The 16,425-nt window shown below is 42.3% G+C and overlaps 1 protein-coding gene across 2 annotated transcripts in view; it reads left to right on the top strand.

Moving 5' to 3' along the window:
• CAPZB (capping actin protein of muscle Z-line subunit beta) overlaps window positions 1-16,425 on the top strand; it is a 65,014-nt gene that overhangs the window by 42,160 nt on the left and 6,429 nt on the right. For both annotated transcript variants that reach the window (XM_075172597.1, XM_075172598.1), the window contains 2 exons: window positions 9,122-9,263; window positions 9,786-9,902. In XM_075172597.1, coding sequence (XP_075028698.1) covers window positions 9,122-9,263; window positions 9,786-9,902 — 259 coding nt within the window. The remainder of the gene's footprint in view (window positions 1-9,121; window positions 9,264-9,785; window positions 9,903-16,425) is intronic.

Here is a 16,425-nt window from a genome sequence, read left to right as displayed (position 1 = left end):
TCGAGGAGGAAAGTACAGTAATTTCCCGTACGCATGTGCCTTCAGGAATATGTAGATTCAGGAGCCTTCTGCTAGAGAGCTTGAAGGGACTGACCTGCTGGTCAGGTACAGTAGTGAAGTCCCAGTGACAGACAAGCTTACCCTTTAATTTTTAGAGCGCTCAGGGCTGACTCTTCTTCTTATCAGTGTGTTTAATCTCACTGAACAGCCTCTATTTGCTTCAGGGGTGTCTCATTTTGGCTTGACTCTGTGGCTCTTCGCCACTGAACTCTGTGCCATCGTCTCAAACCGCCAAGTATGTTCAAATGTCCTGTAAGCTACTGGATAGCTTTCCCCTTTTTAGCTGTTTTTACCTTTTTTCTTAGTTTGTTTTGGATTGTGTGCTTCAACCACTTCTGATATTAGCCTTTGTCTACTTGTCTGGTATGAAAAAATGGCAAATCTCTGTTAATGCTGCCCTTAGACTTTAACTCTTTCAGAGTGCTGCTGTAGTTTATCATCTAACTTCTCCTTCCCTGCCTTTGTATCTCCTTTTACCTGGTCTGATATGTCTCTGTACTTGCTCTGATAGACCATGAGATACTCTGAGTTCCTCTCCAGTTTTGACACTTCTCCCACAGCATTCTCCTAGAGAAGCTGGCGGCTCTTCCCTGGGTAAAAAACTGGCTGGACGGCCGAGCCCAGAGAGTTGTGGTCAACGGAGTTAAATCCAGTTGGCGGCCGGTCACGAGCGGTGTTCCCCAGGGCTCAGTACTGGGGCCGATCCTGTTCAATATCTTTATCAACGATCTGGACGAGGGGATCGAGTGCTCCCTCAGTAAGTTTGCAGATGACACCAAGCTGGGCGGGAGTGTTGATCTGCTGGAGGGTGGGAAGGCTCTGCAGAGGGACCTGGACAGGCTGGATCGATGGCCGAGGCCAATGTATGAGGTTCAACAAGGCCAAGTGCCGGGTCCTGCACTTCGGCCACAACAACCCCAGGCAAAGCTGCAGGCTTGGGGAAGAGCGGCTGGAAAGCTGCCCAGAGGAAAAGGACCTGGGGGTGCTGCTTGACAGCCAGCTGAACATGAGCCGGCAGTGTGCCCAGGTGGCCAAGAAGGCCAACGGCATCCTGGCCTGTATCAGAACTAGTGTGGCCAGCAGGAGCAGGGAGGTGATCGTGCCCCTGTACTGGGCACTGGTGAGGCCGCACCTCGAATACTGTGTTCAGTTCTGGGCCCCTCACTACCAGAAGGACATGGAGATGCTGGAGCGTGTCCAGAGGAGGGCAACGAAGCTGGTGAAGGGCCTGGAGCACAAGTCTGATGGGGAGCGGCTGAGGGAACTGGGGGTGTTTAGCCTGGAGAAGAGGAGGCTGAGGGGAGACGTCATTGCTCTACAACTACCTGAAAGGAGGTTGTAGCGAGGTGGGGGTCGGTCTCTTCTCCCAAGTAACAGTGATAGGACGAGAGGAAATGGCCTCAAGTTGCGCCAAGGGAGGTTTAGGTTGGACATTAGGAGAAATTTCTTTACTGCAAGAGTGGTCAGGCCTTGGAACAGGCTGCCCAGGGAAGTGGTGGAGTCACCATCCCTGGAGGTATTTAAAAGACGTGTAGATGAGGCGCTTAGGGACACGGTTTAGTGGGTATGGTGGTGTTGGGTTGGCGGTTGGACTTGATGATCTTGGAGGTCTTTTCCAACCTCAATGATTCTGTGATTCTCGCAAGGTTTGTAGCAATTGCTGTATTTATCTGTTTGACCAAATTTGATCTATTTTGTGCATGGAACAGCGCCGATTCCACCAAGTAGATCAAAGGAGAGCACCAGGTGTAAGAGGCGTAATTAGTGTTTTTGGTTTTAGCAGAGCCTGCCAGTGCTCATGCCCATAGGTGTGCACGGGGGAGCAGTCGCCGAGCTTCGATTCCTGCAGCCTGCAGTGCAACTTTCAACTCTCAGAGTGATTAGGCAGCTGTGAGCTCTTTATATAAGCGTTCCGTCTGTGTTTAGATGTAAACCTAGTTTGCCTAAACTAAAAACCCATGGAAAGCTTTGAAGTGACTTTATTGCCATTAGCTCACTGTTCCTCATTAATGGTTACTAGCCCTTTGTGATGGCTTTCTCTTGGGCATGATAGTTACTGTGGTTTTCACAGCAAGGGCCCTGCAGATTGAATCCAGATGCATTTGTTATGCATCCTAGCACTAAGGAAACCTGACTTTCCATCTCACTGCTGGCTAGGGTTTTGCACAATAGGGTGTGACATCAGGATTATGTCATCTATGAGATTCTTGCCTCCGGGTTAGACTGATAAGTACAAGATGAAGTCTCATAAGACAGACCTAAACTGCCAAGATGCTCGCTGCTTTAATGTTCGTGTGCTTTTAAAATTAAAACCATGATGTTTTCCCAAGGAAATTGTTTAGATGTAAGAGTAAACAGAGCAGTGTTGAGGTCGCTTCCTTAACTCGCCCGTGGGCAGCTGAAAAATCAAAAGAGAATCAATATTGAAATTGTTGATATATACTACACAGATTAGAGCAAACTTAGAAGAAGAGAGGAAAAAATGATGCATACTGTCATGTTGTGAAAACTAAATTAGTTGCTTTTCATCTGTTTTTTTTTTTCTTTCTTTCTTTGGGTGTTTCATTTTGGAGCAGCTCTGTACAAACTACATTCTTATCTTCTGAATCTGAGATATTCAGCGGAGGAGGATTTTTTCCCTTGGGTTCCCACGGTTCTCTGTGGTTACATAAAATCTGAACACTGGAGAGGAAAAGCTTGTATTAGGAGTCAACACTGATGATGCAGCGCTATCCTCAAACATTGTTCTCTGAAGGTTTTAAATCTCTAGTAAGAAATTACTTACATGTTTTAAAAAATTGAGTGAGACTAAATTTTAAAATGTCAGTTTATTACGATCTGGAATTTTTGAACTGATTATCTCTAACAATACATGGCTGTGCTTGCACTTACAGAAATTCACCTCATGCTCTCACAAATGTACGGTGTTTTAATGATGGAAAATTGAAGACAGAGCAAGTGAACAAACAATAGCCATCTTGTAGCATACCTGATATATGCCTATTAGAAGAAAGAAGTCTGTCACATGAAATCTGTAGTCTGCACAGACTTTGGCAAACTTAACACAAGACTTCTGCTGCCGTCTTTTCCCCTCCTACCCATATTTGAATTACAGCTGGCAGAGTCTAAAATGTGTCAGACTGTCGGTGGATGAAGCGGTGGGCTGTCTCTGCAGAGCACGCTGGTCGAGCGGATGGGTACGGGTGAAAGATTTGTAAGCAGTCGGCACTTCCTGGTAGTTAATGAACCGGTTACGCGTTTGGGCATGTTACAAAGTGACCCATTGTCTTGCTTATTAGGTGGCTAATGGAACTGTTTCCAGGTGACTTCTCAAAAGGGATTTGGTCATTAGTTTCCATCTGCCAAGAGCAATTGGATGGTAAGGAAAATGTGAGCAAGACACGTGTTTTTTTTTTTTTTTAAGTAATGAAAGGTACTAGAAAGCACAAAATGGGAGGTTCTGGGAGATTTTTAGCCTTCAGGATCCCATTGTTTGGATACTGTTTTCCTTCCTTGCAGAGTTCTTGCACTTCACAACTCTGCTTCGCAGTTTGAGTCATCCCACCATGTTCCAGATGTGTGCTTTTAAGTACAACTGGCATTGAAGTTACACATACCTAACTAGATTGGTATGTTTGCTCGAGGGATTTTTGCACCTGTGTATGCTGGAAGGAATTTCTGTAAAATACCTGTACAGAGTCCACAAGCATGCTTTGGGCTGTGTTCATAAACTGTGGTGAAAAACAGCTGGTCTAAATACACAAACATTTACCTTCTTCGCTTTAAGTATTTAGGTAACATTCTGAAAGCGTTATACAGTTGCACTCCTGGGACCGGAGAAGGAGGGAGAGAGGAATTGTAAATCATCTGTACTCACACCAGTGGGAGAGGTGTTACATCCTGGTTAGTTCCTGGTACCACGCAGGAACATCTTTTTATTAAAGAACAGGCTTATGAGCCTCATTACTAGAAAGCTGGGTGGAGGACAGAGGCAAGGAAATTATTTAGTGACAACTCTTGATGTTGTCCTAAAGACTTTTTTCCCCTCACTTGAGCTACAAGATGGCAGATGATTTGAATGAACACCTTAGCAATGTTTTGGGTTTGGTGGAGGGTGTGTTGCTGAAACTTGCCACTTCCTTCATATTTCTGTTACTATTTACGTCCTGGTTTGAAATGACAGGGTGCAGGCATAGGGGAAGGACTCGGTGAAAATCGTGTCAAGTCAATTGCCATTACAATAATCTGTTTTAATAACAGTTGAAATGTCTGCTTCCTCACCTAGTCTTTTAGGTATTGTTTTTGGGTTGCTGTTAGACACTAGCTTCTCAGATTGTGACTTTAGTCATTGTCATTATTGTAAAAACATTTGTAGCTGAATGCTCGATATTTCCCTTTGGGGTAGGTTTTTTAAATGCAGGTTTCTTGGAAGTCTGTTGATCTAAATAGATGGAGACATTTCCCTTTCTATGCTGAAATTCTGTAGCTGGAAGCTATGCAACCTTTAGGGAAAAAAAAAAAGAAAATATATTCTGTTGCTTTAAACGAGCCCGTTTAAGACACTCTGCAACTCTTTTGAAGGTTTGCAGAGCCAGTCTGAGGTTCCAGGTATTGGTACTTTGGCATCAGGGTTTTGTGGCTTAGTGCTGCGACAGCCATAAGCCAGATACAAAAACCCACCCAAGTCTCTGGCTCTCAGTTACTTACTGGAAAATACACAAGTGTTTTTATGGATGAGTGATTTGGTTCTGAAGTGTAATTGAAAGTCGTAGCTTGTTTTTATTGCTGTGTGGTGGAAACTCATTTTCTCAGTATAGGGTCCAGCATTCATTTGCAAGGCTTGTGAGAAGTAGAATGCTATCGGGAAAGTTACGGTGCCTTTTCTGGTCTGTCCTTTAGTGGTAAAACAAAGTGATTAATCTGTCCTCCTTTCTTGAGGTCTATGTTGGAAGCTGGGGGATTTCCTCCCCTATCACATCCCTCTTGAAGTTACAGCTTTGTTCTGGCCACAGTCTCTCTATTTCATGGATACAGCTCGAGTTCCTTAAACAAGTTTCCATCCTGTGTCTCCACCCGCTTAAACTTCAAACACTTCATAAAGCTTTGGATCACTCTTAGCTTAAATATTTTCTTTTATTCTTGCATTCGTAAAGTAGGTCAGTCTTAAGTGTGACATTTTTTGTATAAAACAGCTTTTTCCAGGAGTTCTGTGGTTGATGAGTAATGGATATAAACTCAAGTGTTTGATCATGACATTAAAACTAGAATTGATTTTGAGTGAAATGCTATTCTGAATTTTGTAAAGAGAATGAATGATTACATTGGGCCTTATGCCTTTTAATCACCTTCCTGGGCAAATTTATAAAAAATGATTTTACCAGAGATGGAAGAACACTGGCTGTCCTCAGAGAGCACAGAGATATCATTTGGCAGTGTTTTGGTTGTTAATAAAGGGACATGACAACCATAAAACTCTGTTTTTTCATCATTTTATAACAAACATCTGCCTGTAGGTAAACCCAGAGTACATCCTGGAGAGAGCCGTGTCCTTAAGCAGAAGAGGAGTGATTGCTTTGCATTGAAATGTTGTCCTTTGAAAATGGTTTATCCTTTAGGGATGTTTCTGAGGTACCCCAATACGAATTGGAGTTTTTCTCCTATGTCAGACCTCTTGTACATCTCAAAAGCATCTGCTGATTGCTTTGTGCTGGGCCTTGGATGTTTTGGGAGAAGACTTGAGCGTCTAAAGAAGACAGATTGCCTTTTACGACCGCTGTTGTGCAGGGGGATAACGTACCACGGGCAGGGGCATCCAGAACGGGCGATCAAAGAAAATTCTGTTGGATCCAGGAGCTATGTGGTGCTTTCAGAGTGTTTTGCTGCAACTACTGCATGTCACTTTGATGGGCCTGCGCTCTGGTTTGCCCATCCATTTCTTTAACAGAGAAGATATCGACTTATGCCTTCCAGAAACCTTTCCCAAGCTGGTTACCTCTCCTGCTTTGATTTTAATAAGTGCTGCTTTTTGATCTGTGGTGAAGGGGTTTCTTGGAGATAGTCCAGCCTTCTTGCAGCAAATCCAAGTTCATGAATGTAGATTTAAATTCCTACTAATCAGTCTGTCATCCAGTTTTCTATTATGTAGTAGCCAATTAACCTGTAGCACTTCTTTATTTTTCTTGAAGAAAACAGGTTTCAAGGAATGTTCTCCTCTCCAAACATGACTTCCCCGGGTTTAGATAGTCTTCAGAAATCCCACTTCAGTGCGTTTTAGTTGCTGTGTGAGGAAAGGTGAAATCTAATGTAGTGATCAATGATATATATTTTCTCCCCACGAAGGAGGAGTGAATTTTTGAAGTGATTATATATTGCTGAAGCACAGAGGAGGCTTTGGCTAATATATATCCCAGCGTGCCTTGGATTCAGAACGGTTCAGTCGCTGGCATTGTTGTTTGAGTCTCAAGATACTGGATCTGGCTATGGCAAAGCAACTTTATTGAAATAGCATGTTGGTATTTAAAACAATATTAATACTATATTTGATTCATTAAATATACAAAGGCAAGTTAAAGCGTTTCCATGTGTGCACTGTTAGTTCTGGCGGGAGGTTCTTCAGATGGTTTTATGTGGTTTCAGACAACATTTTAGCACATTCTTAAAATACCCACAAAAGCCTTTATGTAAAATCTCATAAAGGTGAACCACATAAAAATTATTTTTTTCCTGTTTCATGTCATTAGGATCAAAGTACAGTAGGTAAGAATAAATTTCCAAAAACCTTGTTTCGGTCCCTCTCTTAATTAATGTTTCATGCTCATAGCAAGCTCATAAAGTGGGTAATGGGGAAACTGTCTGTACACACTGTAATATTCTCAGTGGTTGCCAGTTCATTTTGAGTGAATTCACTTCTTATATATATGATTTTTTTTTTTTTTTTTTAAGGAAACTTGGTCTCGAAGTGGACAATAGCTTCTGCTTTCTGGCCTTTAATTCACACTGCACTTTTGTCAAAGGAAGGGTCACTTAGATTGGAACGGAGGTTCGCTGCGGGACTGAAATTCCTGTTAACTGCATTAACCAAAATCCATTTGTGAATTCCCCAGGGGATATAAAAAAGGTGTTTGTTGGTTTGTTAGGTTTAAATTGCCTGTTGGAAGTCTGGCTTTAGCATGCCTGTGGAGCAAAAGGCTTTCCTTTTTTAATGGTGTATTATCAGTGGCTTGGCAAATGTCATAGGACAGTGCTGTGTGTGTTGGTTACTCAAATGCCCAAGCTAAGCTTGGTGGTGAGTAGCAGTAGTCACCCATTAAAAATAAAATGATGTGGTGAGTTAGTATGAAGTCATATACCCCTCCTGGGGCCAGCGTTGTTTTTGATACAGACTCGGATGTGTGCAATTAAAAAGAATGGGGGCTCTTTTGGTGACTCTGCCTTCTTGAAACAACATCTGGACTGATCTGTAAGTGCAGAGAAAATGTTGAAAGTTGCATATGTTATTTGCGTTAACTTCCCAATATCTTTTCTCCTGACTTGTGGAAAAGGATGGGTTAGCGTTCTTGAATCTATAATACTTCAAGCTAATACATGAAGTCCAAAACGCACAGTAAATCAAATCTTAAATGCCATTTAACAACTGTCAGGTTTTGTGTTTAGAAAGGAGGGGAGCATGAAGGTGGGAGGGTTCAACAAGTTTTTCATGTTGGTGATGAGTGATACTTTCCTTTCTTGCAGAAGAGGAGAGACATGCAGTCACTTGCAGATCTGCGTGATCATCTCGCTTAGACAGTAAGAGGCAGGAACACAGAACGGTTTAATCTGCGTGATTCTCTCCCAGTTTAGCTGCTGGGAACTGTCAGTCATAGCAGCTCCTCGTGTCTTTGGATGATGAGCTTTTGCTGTCCTCTGGACAATGAATTCTCAGGTGTTTTGTCTGCTTTATGTACGTACTTGCAGAACGGCAGTAAGTGCTCAGAAGAGAGCAGAAACGTCTGACTACTAAAATGTCTTGTCATTGATCTTCTGGCTCAGCTGAAGTTGCCTCTCCTCCTTTCCTTAGTTCTTCGCAGGAGATGGTGATTCTGTGCAGCATGAGTTCATCGCTGAGATCTGAGAGTTGTGTGCCATGAAAGAGTGTTCCCTTTTGCTCGATTCTCCTTATGGCTGTTTGGTAACTTGAGAATGGAAACAGTTGGTAAAATGCTGTGGGTTATATTTTCAGTTTTCTAGAAGCTAAAATTGGTTCTTGTGCATCTTTCTTCCCACAGTGTTGGGTTGTTTACCATTACTTTAAAGTGCGTCTTTCATCTGGCACATAAGGAGCCTAGCACGGGTGTTATAAAGGAGCAGTTGGGTTCTGCAGATGTCGTTGCTTTGTTAGTTTTCTAAGAGTGTACTTTTTGCTACCAGAAACCTGAGAGTTAGGTAATCTAGCCTACTCTCTATTGTATACCGTATCTGAAGCTGGAATAATATGTAAACCTCGACAGCATCCCTTCATTTCTAAGAACCTTGGTTTCAGTTCAACTCTATTTGCAATAAATCAATGTCAGCTTCACACAAACTTTTGAGACAGCAGCATAAAGCTACTTACTTGCTCCCTTTTGTCTTAATTAGCGGACTTTGTTGTAAAGAACTTCCAGACTTTCCCAATAGCAAGAGAAAAGGAAAAAAAAAAAAAAAAAGAAAAAGACCAAACTGTAAAATAAAGCCTTACTCTCAGCCTACTTTGTAGCTTGTGCTTTTACCAGCTGTTACAGTTAATTGGAATCAGAGGAATTGTTTGCTCAAGTACTGTAGAAATCTGTAGCTAGCTCTGTTTCTCACTAGACTTTTATTCTCCTTTAGAGAAATGTACAGTTTTTTGTAATTAAAGTCTCTGCATTATAAAATGATTAAAACTGCTGTGTTTCTAGGTATGTAACTGGTGAGAGTGTGCCGTCTTAAAAGAAAAAAAATCTTTACTAGGATATAGAGATTCTGCTTATTTAAGATTATTATTGATATCTGACTTTGGCTTGGATCCTGCTTGCTTTTAACATGCCTATTGGATTGCGTCCTGCAGGTATTTTGAAGGTGGAGTCTCCTCTGTCTACCTCTGGGATCTGGATCATGGTTTTGCCGGGGTGATCCTCATTAAGAAAGCTGGAGATGGATCAAAGAAGATTAAGGGATGCTGGGATTCCATCCACGTGGTGGAGGTTCAGGTACAGCCTCTAGGGCAGCTGATATTCCTAAGTGAAAACAAAACCCAGTTAATTCCAGACAATTAACGAGCACAGGTGTTCCACTGAACAATGCAATATTGTGTTAGGGGCTGTAAACTTCTTTCCCCTGTTAATTTTTGAAAATTCCCTGAGGCAATTTGGATAGAGATAAGTCAGGGCTGTAATCAAAAAGAATCCCAGAAGAATTGAAAGTATGTTACTTTCTGTGCATGTGATCCTGAGATTATTTTTTTTTAACATAAAGGTCTACAGATAAATATCACTAATTAGGTAATAAAAACAAGGTAATAGGAGGTTAAATTGCTCTAACTAGTTTTGCTTTGGAAAATTAGGGGAATGTGCACACTTAAAATTGTTTTTCAGAAACAGACCGTGCTATGTGAGTGGAGTTATACATACCTGTCCTGTTGCTCGTGGGGTCTTCGGGGCCAGCCACCATTTAGTTTTTGAAGGGATTTTAACCTTTTGTCTCTATTCTTTTTGTTATCCTTCCACTTCTAGGAGAAATCCAGTGGTCGTACTGCTCATTACAAGCTGACCTCCACAGTGATGCTGTGGCTGCAGACTAATAAAACTGGTTCTGGTACCATGAACCTTGGAGGGAGCCTTACCAGACAGGTATGTCTGTATATTGGCACGAGTGTATACTGCAGACCCAAGGCATACGCTTTCCTCATTTATATACCCAGTAGCCCCAGTCAGGAACAAAAAGTTGATTTTGTGAGGTGTTGTATAAACATCTATTCTCCTGCTGCGTATGCAGCCCAGTGAAACAGTTAATGCGTAAGTGTGTAATTACCAGGAAGCCCCTTGAACTTTGCTTGATGGCAGTGTAGCTTTAAATTAAAAATATAAAACACAGTGGGAGTTTAGACTTGCTTAGTTTTTCTTTTGTTATTCCTAAATTTTTATACTTCCATACGTGTGTTACCCAGAGAGATATTTTTATCTGTAAGGTTTCCCCACTTTCTTATTGGAAGATTCCAATAGGATTATAAAAATACAAGATGACCTCTTTTGTTGTGTATCTCTCTTAAAAGCCAGCTAGGCCACCGTGAACAAACCTGTATTTTGCATTGACTATAGGATTCTTCTGTTCTTAAAGACGTCAGTTATCTTTTAGTATCCTCCTTTAGTGTTTTCCTCCTGCAGTACCAGAACACTGATTTTTAAAAACCTCTTTAGGAAAAAACAAAAACAAACCGAAACAAAACGCTTCTAAACATTTGGGTTTTTTGTGCCAGTGTTAATGACTTTGGCTTCCTCTTGAGAGCGCCGTTTTTCGCAAGGCGGTGCCAGACCGATGGCTGTTCAGGCAGTGCTGCTGTCTTAGTCTCTGACAGGCAGAATCTCCTGGACTTGACTTCGCTGGGTGAAGGTGCTTCTGCCCCAGCCACCTGCCAGAGGTTGCCGTCTCCCTGCTTCATGCTGCTGATGAATTGCGGTTGCGTAAGATCTGGACTCTGGAAATCAGTGACTCGAGCAGAGTAATAAACTCCGGAGGACAGGAGGCATATTGTATGGTCATGAGTGACTAGAGAGATTGGCAGTAGCTAAAACTCCTTTATGAGACTTCCCAGGGCAGGCGGTTGCTTTCGATACAAAGGACAATGCAGACTCTGTTAAACAGTTCATGTTTTTGAACAGGTTTGAGCCAGGCGAGGGAAGGAAGGATCTGTGATTGCAGAGAGGAACTGAAATTGTGTTAGTATTGCAGTCCCAGAAGCTTGCCCTAGACCTAGGTGATTTTCTTTCCACGTTGTTGATTTACAGAAGAAGCTGATGGAAAAGCAGGGGTGGGGAAAAGGCATCTGGAGACAGTTTAGAGCATTGCGTACTCTTTTAAAATGTTTGCAGTAATTACACCCGAGTTATGGTGACCCGGACAAATATTTAATCACAGGCCTTCCTAATACTTTAAATCATAGCTGTGAAGTGGAGGCCAAGGGCTTGACTCTGGCCGTGGCCTTATGGTGCGCGAGAGCTGTGCCAAGGAAAACAAGAGTCTGTTGAGAATGGGTGTCCTCAGTACACCTTGGCCTGAACTGCTAGGCCTTGTTTAGTTTGACTTTCACTCTCTAAGCTGTAGTGGGGAGATTCATGCTTCTGTCATCATTTTAACAGCAGATCATTTAATTCATATGTGATGCATTAAAGCAGGGGCCTGCTTCCAATGTAAGTAACCATAAAAAAGCCACTGGGGTAATGATGCACTGCTTCTGCACAAACAATGGAAACTTGAGTTTCAGAATTTAGCTTTGGGCCGGAGATTTTCTGTTTGCAGATGCCGTAGTAGGCTTAATGGGAGAGGCTTCGTCAGAATCCATGGCAGAAAATGAAAATCTTCATGCTGCCTTGAGGTATGCTATGTGAGGAGGAGCTGTTTGTCCTGAGCCATTTATTTAGCTGTAGCTGGACTAAACTCCTGAGTGCAAGGCTTTTACTTTGCTGTAAATCCAGTTTGCCACATCACCTAAGGACCGGAGGTTTTATTTTTACTTTTGGTAGGCTTTTTATACAGTCTGCAGCAAACTTGGGCACCGAAAGTAGGTTTCAGTTATCTCTGGAATGGTATGTTACAGTTTTATCTTGATGATACCAGTAATCTGATGTCCTAACCATAATTTTGAAATAATTTTGTCCATGGTAAATTGTACATGGTTTTGGTCAACTCAACATTTAAGCTACTTGACCACCTTTGATCCTAAAATGTGAATAGCAGATGTCCTTGTGTTTCAGTGGAAGCTTTTGAAGTGTTCACAAGCTTTGTAATATCCTGGCTTATAAACTGATGGCAGAGAGAACCTTTCAATGCTTTGAAAGGGAAGTCTGTTGAGAGCCATTACTTTGAAACCAGTTTCGCCTCGTAGTTGCAAATCGGGTATTTTTCGAGTGATGACTGGAATGATTAACTTGGTGGCCAGGAGCAGGCGCAAAGGAACAGCTAATGTAATGCCTCCTAATTCACCACCTCTGGCAGCGATGAAGAGCTGGGCATGTCTCGCATTGAAATGCTATGGGGAGCATTTGCAACTTCATATGGAAACACTTGCTCAGTAATTCCTCTTCCTAATGTCTGCAGATTACACTCCGTGCAAGTAATCAAGCAATCCTATTTGTTCTTCTGCGAATGGACAACGTGGTAGCATGGTAGAGCTGAACTTGGGTCTAGAAGTAAGAGTCTAGAAATAGCTGTTCTCTGCTGTCATTTCCTATGGGTGAAATATTGTTGCCCTGCATCAGACACAAACATGGAGTTTTTTGTTGCCTTTGTCAAGGCTATTTGGAAAAACTTGTCTTTGCATTTCTTGAATATCCCCAGACTCTTGTTACTACAAGGCTTCCACTTAGGCTATTCCTAAATGTTGCACTGAATTTCTAAGAATAATTTTTTTTCCTCTCTCTCTCCAAGATACGGTGTGTTTGAGTATTCTTACACCTGGCTTGGAGCCACGTGCTGTTACATTCTGGATAGATATTACTTAGAGGTCATGTCCCTATCCTATGTCTGCTTTAATGTTATACACTGAGAATTGACGTGTCTCTTCCAATTCATTGTACTACTACCTTTCAGTGGTTTTCCCAATGCAGTTTTTCATGTGCTACAATAGGAGTTGTCGCTGTCTTTTTTTATAAGGGGAAAGTAACTGTACAGGCATTTTACATTTGTAAGTGGACAGAATAAGGAAAGAGAGGGAGAGACATGGTAGACGGAGGACTCAGCCTGTTTTGGGAGGTTGAAAATCTCGTTTGAGTAGCTTTAATTTACTTTCCTGCTAGTTTTCAAAATGAGAACTTCAGGCTTTTTCTTTATCAGTTCAATTATGGAACTTTTTAAGAGTTGGAGTATGGACTAATTCAAATAAAATATCGTGTGATGTGTTCTGAATGGAGTTTTGGATTTTGGTTTTGTTTAAAATGTAGGATTTCCGATTCTGTCCTGATCCAGTAGAGAAATGTATGTATCCACACACAAGAGTATACAACGTACGTATAGTGATATATGTTTTTTTCTTACATAATTTGTGTATATGCATAATTGATTTATATATGTTTATGTATAAACTTTTATCTGGAGAGGATGAGAGAAATTCTTAGCCAGCTCTATGCATGTAGGATCCACAGATAATAATTTTGGTCTGAAAACTTAGGGAGAATTAAAACTTAAGTGACATCTTCACATTGGACACTTCATTAGATCCTTATTGAAGCAGTCCTTTTGTACGGAAGAACACTTGTCTTTTTGCCTAGTGAAGATTTTGTTCTGATCTTTAGCAATATATGTTGTTGTTATACATAGATACTGACGCTGTGTATGTAGCCATCTCTGGTTTGACTCTAAAGGACATTATAGAAGAACTTTTTGGTGGAACTGGAAGGGGAAAGCTGCGTTTTTTCATTTTTTCCCTTGCTATGGTCCTCCCCCAAAAGGCATGCAATGTCAGATAGAGAACTTCTATTTTTACAGTTTCCTAAACAAGGGTGCTCTCCAGACAGTCTGTTCTGGAGACAAGCCTGGATGCAACTCAAGAGAGCTCGGAGTTGAAGCACCTCAGGCCAGGATGGGGGAGGTGACTCCCAGCTCACGTCTGACACTGGCAGGCTTCGGTCAGTACGAGGACTGAGGCTGAATTTGGGTAGGGAAGGAGTGATTGGCGTGTTATATGCCATCTGCCTTGACGAGGGGCCGCAGATTGAAGTGCTGTACGTCTGAGAGGAAAGGACAGGACATGTTACCTTCAATTTTCAACAAAGGGAGCAGTGCTTGCAGGGAAATGAAAAATGGCAGCAGCTTTTCAATTACCTTGCACGTTCTCCTGTGACTGCAGGTAACTCCCGCCCCCCTCCTGATTCAAGCCAGATGCTTGGCAGATGATTTTCTCTCTGACAGACGTTAAGGTCCCGTCCTCTTTGTGTACATTGGAATTACTTGTGTCGTTTGCCACGGCACTGTATTGCTTTGGCTGAATTTTGAGGTTTCATTAGGCTGCACTTTTATTTAAGGTAAGGGCAGCTGTATGATCCTGTTTCATTTTATGCAAAGTAGATGTAGCTTTCCCATGTTCTGGCAAATAGTCAAAACTGCACTTTGTGCAGATTTCTGGAGCCCCCTCTTTAAAAGCAAGACTAACAGGTGCCTTTTTGAGATAGCGTTGCGCACAAAGAACTGTGTGTGTTTCCTACAGCAGGATGAACATTGTGAGGAAGTGCAAGTTTGCTGAGAAAGGAGTTGGCTCAAAACCTATAGTTTATTTACATATGGAGGTGTGGGAAGGGGAGGTTATAAAGTTGTAAGGAAAGTGAAGCCTGGGATTTCAGATTAAAGCAACACAGATGTGTGTTGATTTTCATACTTGAAATACTCTCTAAGCAAAGGTGGAACATTTTGCAGAGCTGGATGAAGGCTGATCTGTTGCAAGCCGAGCTCTCCCTGCGTTCAGGAAGATGTGCCCTGTGATATATTACTGCTCAATAAAACACCAGCAGAGACATTCTGCCATTTATCATAATAGGTAAATCCTCCGAGGCTTGTGCTCTGCAATTAGGAGAGTCATATATTTTCATCAAGTTGAGCTTTCATGTAAAGGCCTATCCCACCGACTTCCAGATGTTGTAGCGTTAAGCGGGGCGTTGGGGAGTGTTTTTCCACCAGAGGGATCTTCAAGTTGTAGCTGTCACGATCCTTAAGCTCCCCCTTAGCAGTTGTCCAGTTTCCTGGAGGCACTGTCTCTTTAATTGCTAGCCGAGTAGTATTTTGGGGTGCAGAGGATAGCAGAGATGTACTGAACAGTAATTGTCCGGGAAATTATTTCTGCTTCACATGAACATATGGATTTTACAGTGGTTCCGTTATATAATAGCTGGTTTAGAAAAAGAGAGAGTAGAAGAGTTGAGCACGTATGGGCTAGTGGCATGTGGAGCTGATGTAGCATCCCCAGATTTGCCCATGGTTTTGGATGTACAATTTGGTAAAGGGTATGGGATATCTTTGGTTACACTGGTTAGAGTAAATACACATGAAGGCCATGAAAGGATGAGGTAAGTTCTCAGCTGACTTCTGCAAAGCTGCAAGCTCCGTAGAGCTCACAACCTTCATTTATCTAGTTACAGTTTGAAATAAGCATTGGCGAAAGAGGCCAAATTTTGCCTTACTGATATCCAAATAATTCCACATATTTTCCACCTGGAGACTTCAGTATGCCCACTGCCTGTGGCTTGGGAGCCTTTGGCTTGCAGTGGTCTGTTTGTGTTTCATTAAAGAGATTTTCACGTCGCTCTGTGGCCAGAGCAGCTGTGGATGTTGTCGTCAGTTCTTCAGAGCAAAACGGTGGACGAGTTTGTTTCCTTATCTTTCTAGTGTTTTTAGACACTTTGATGATGAACTGAAGTGTTTATCGAGCTTAAATTTCTCTCTTCGTATTAACTCTTTCTTCAGATAACATTTACAGAAAGCCCAAACAGCTGCTGTATTCCATGCAGGAAATATCTGAAGTGACCAGCCCCAGCCATCAAGAGCTTAATATACCCAGAAGAGTGAGTTTCCCTCTGAGTCAGACGTGCAGCAGATGGCTGGGGAAATGAGGCAAGGAAGCCAAGCAGCGTATCTCTCGAACGGGAGAGGAGCGACTGAGCCATGTAGATTGGACGTGGCTCATTCTGGAGCGTTAGGTTTTTGGCTGAGCTCAACAGCAGATGGGGAGTGACAGTGGGAAGATGAGCTGCTTGTTAACATCAACTTACGGAATGGAATTTCCCCTCAAAGCAAATTAACCCCTTTATTTAAGCAGCTATAGGCTTTCTGCTTAGGTCCGTGCAGTAACAGCCACCGGAAGGAACCTTTAAAAATCCCGACGACTCTGCTGTTTGTATAACATGGCTGCTTACTGACTCTGAACTCCATTAAAACAGCCTCTCGTAACATCTGGGCTTCTATAGCATATAAAAATGTTTTCCTTCTGGCAGCAGTTTTTATGGAGATGTAATAATATACGTTTTGCAAAAAAATAATTCTATTTTCAGATTCTGCTTCTTACCAATGAGCTCGGCCTGTCCAGGTGTGGAGGAGACGCAGTGGGGAGCCTGTGGAAGTAAATGACCCACTGCCAACTCCCCGGCTGCCCCAGATTTGGTCAATTTGCTG

The sequence above is a fragment of the Calonectris borealis genome, chromosome 23 (assembly GCF_964195595.1).
Source record: "Calonectris borealis chromosome 23, bCalBor7.hap1.2, whole genome shotgun sequence".
Classification (NCBI taxonomy): domain Eukaryota; kingdom Metazoa; phylum Chordata; class Aves; order Procellariiformes; family Procellariidae; genus Calonectris; species Calonectris borealis.
The sequence above is the reverse complement of the archived record's forward strand: the minus strand, read 5'-3'. Positions and strand labels throughout refer to the sequence as shown.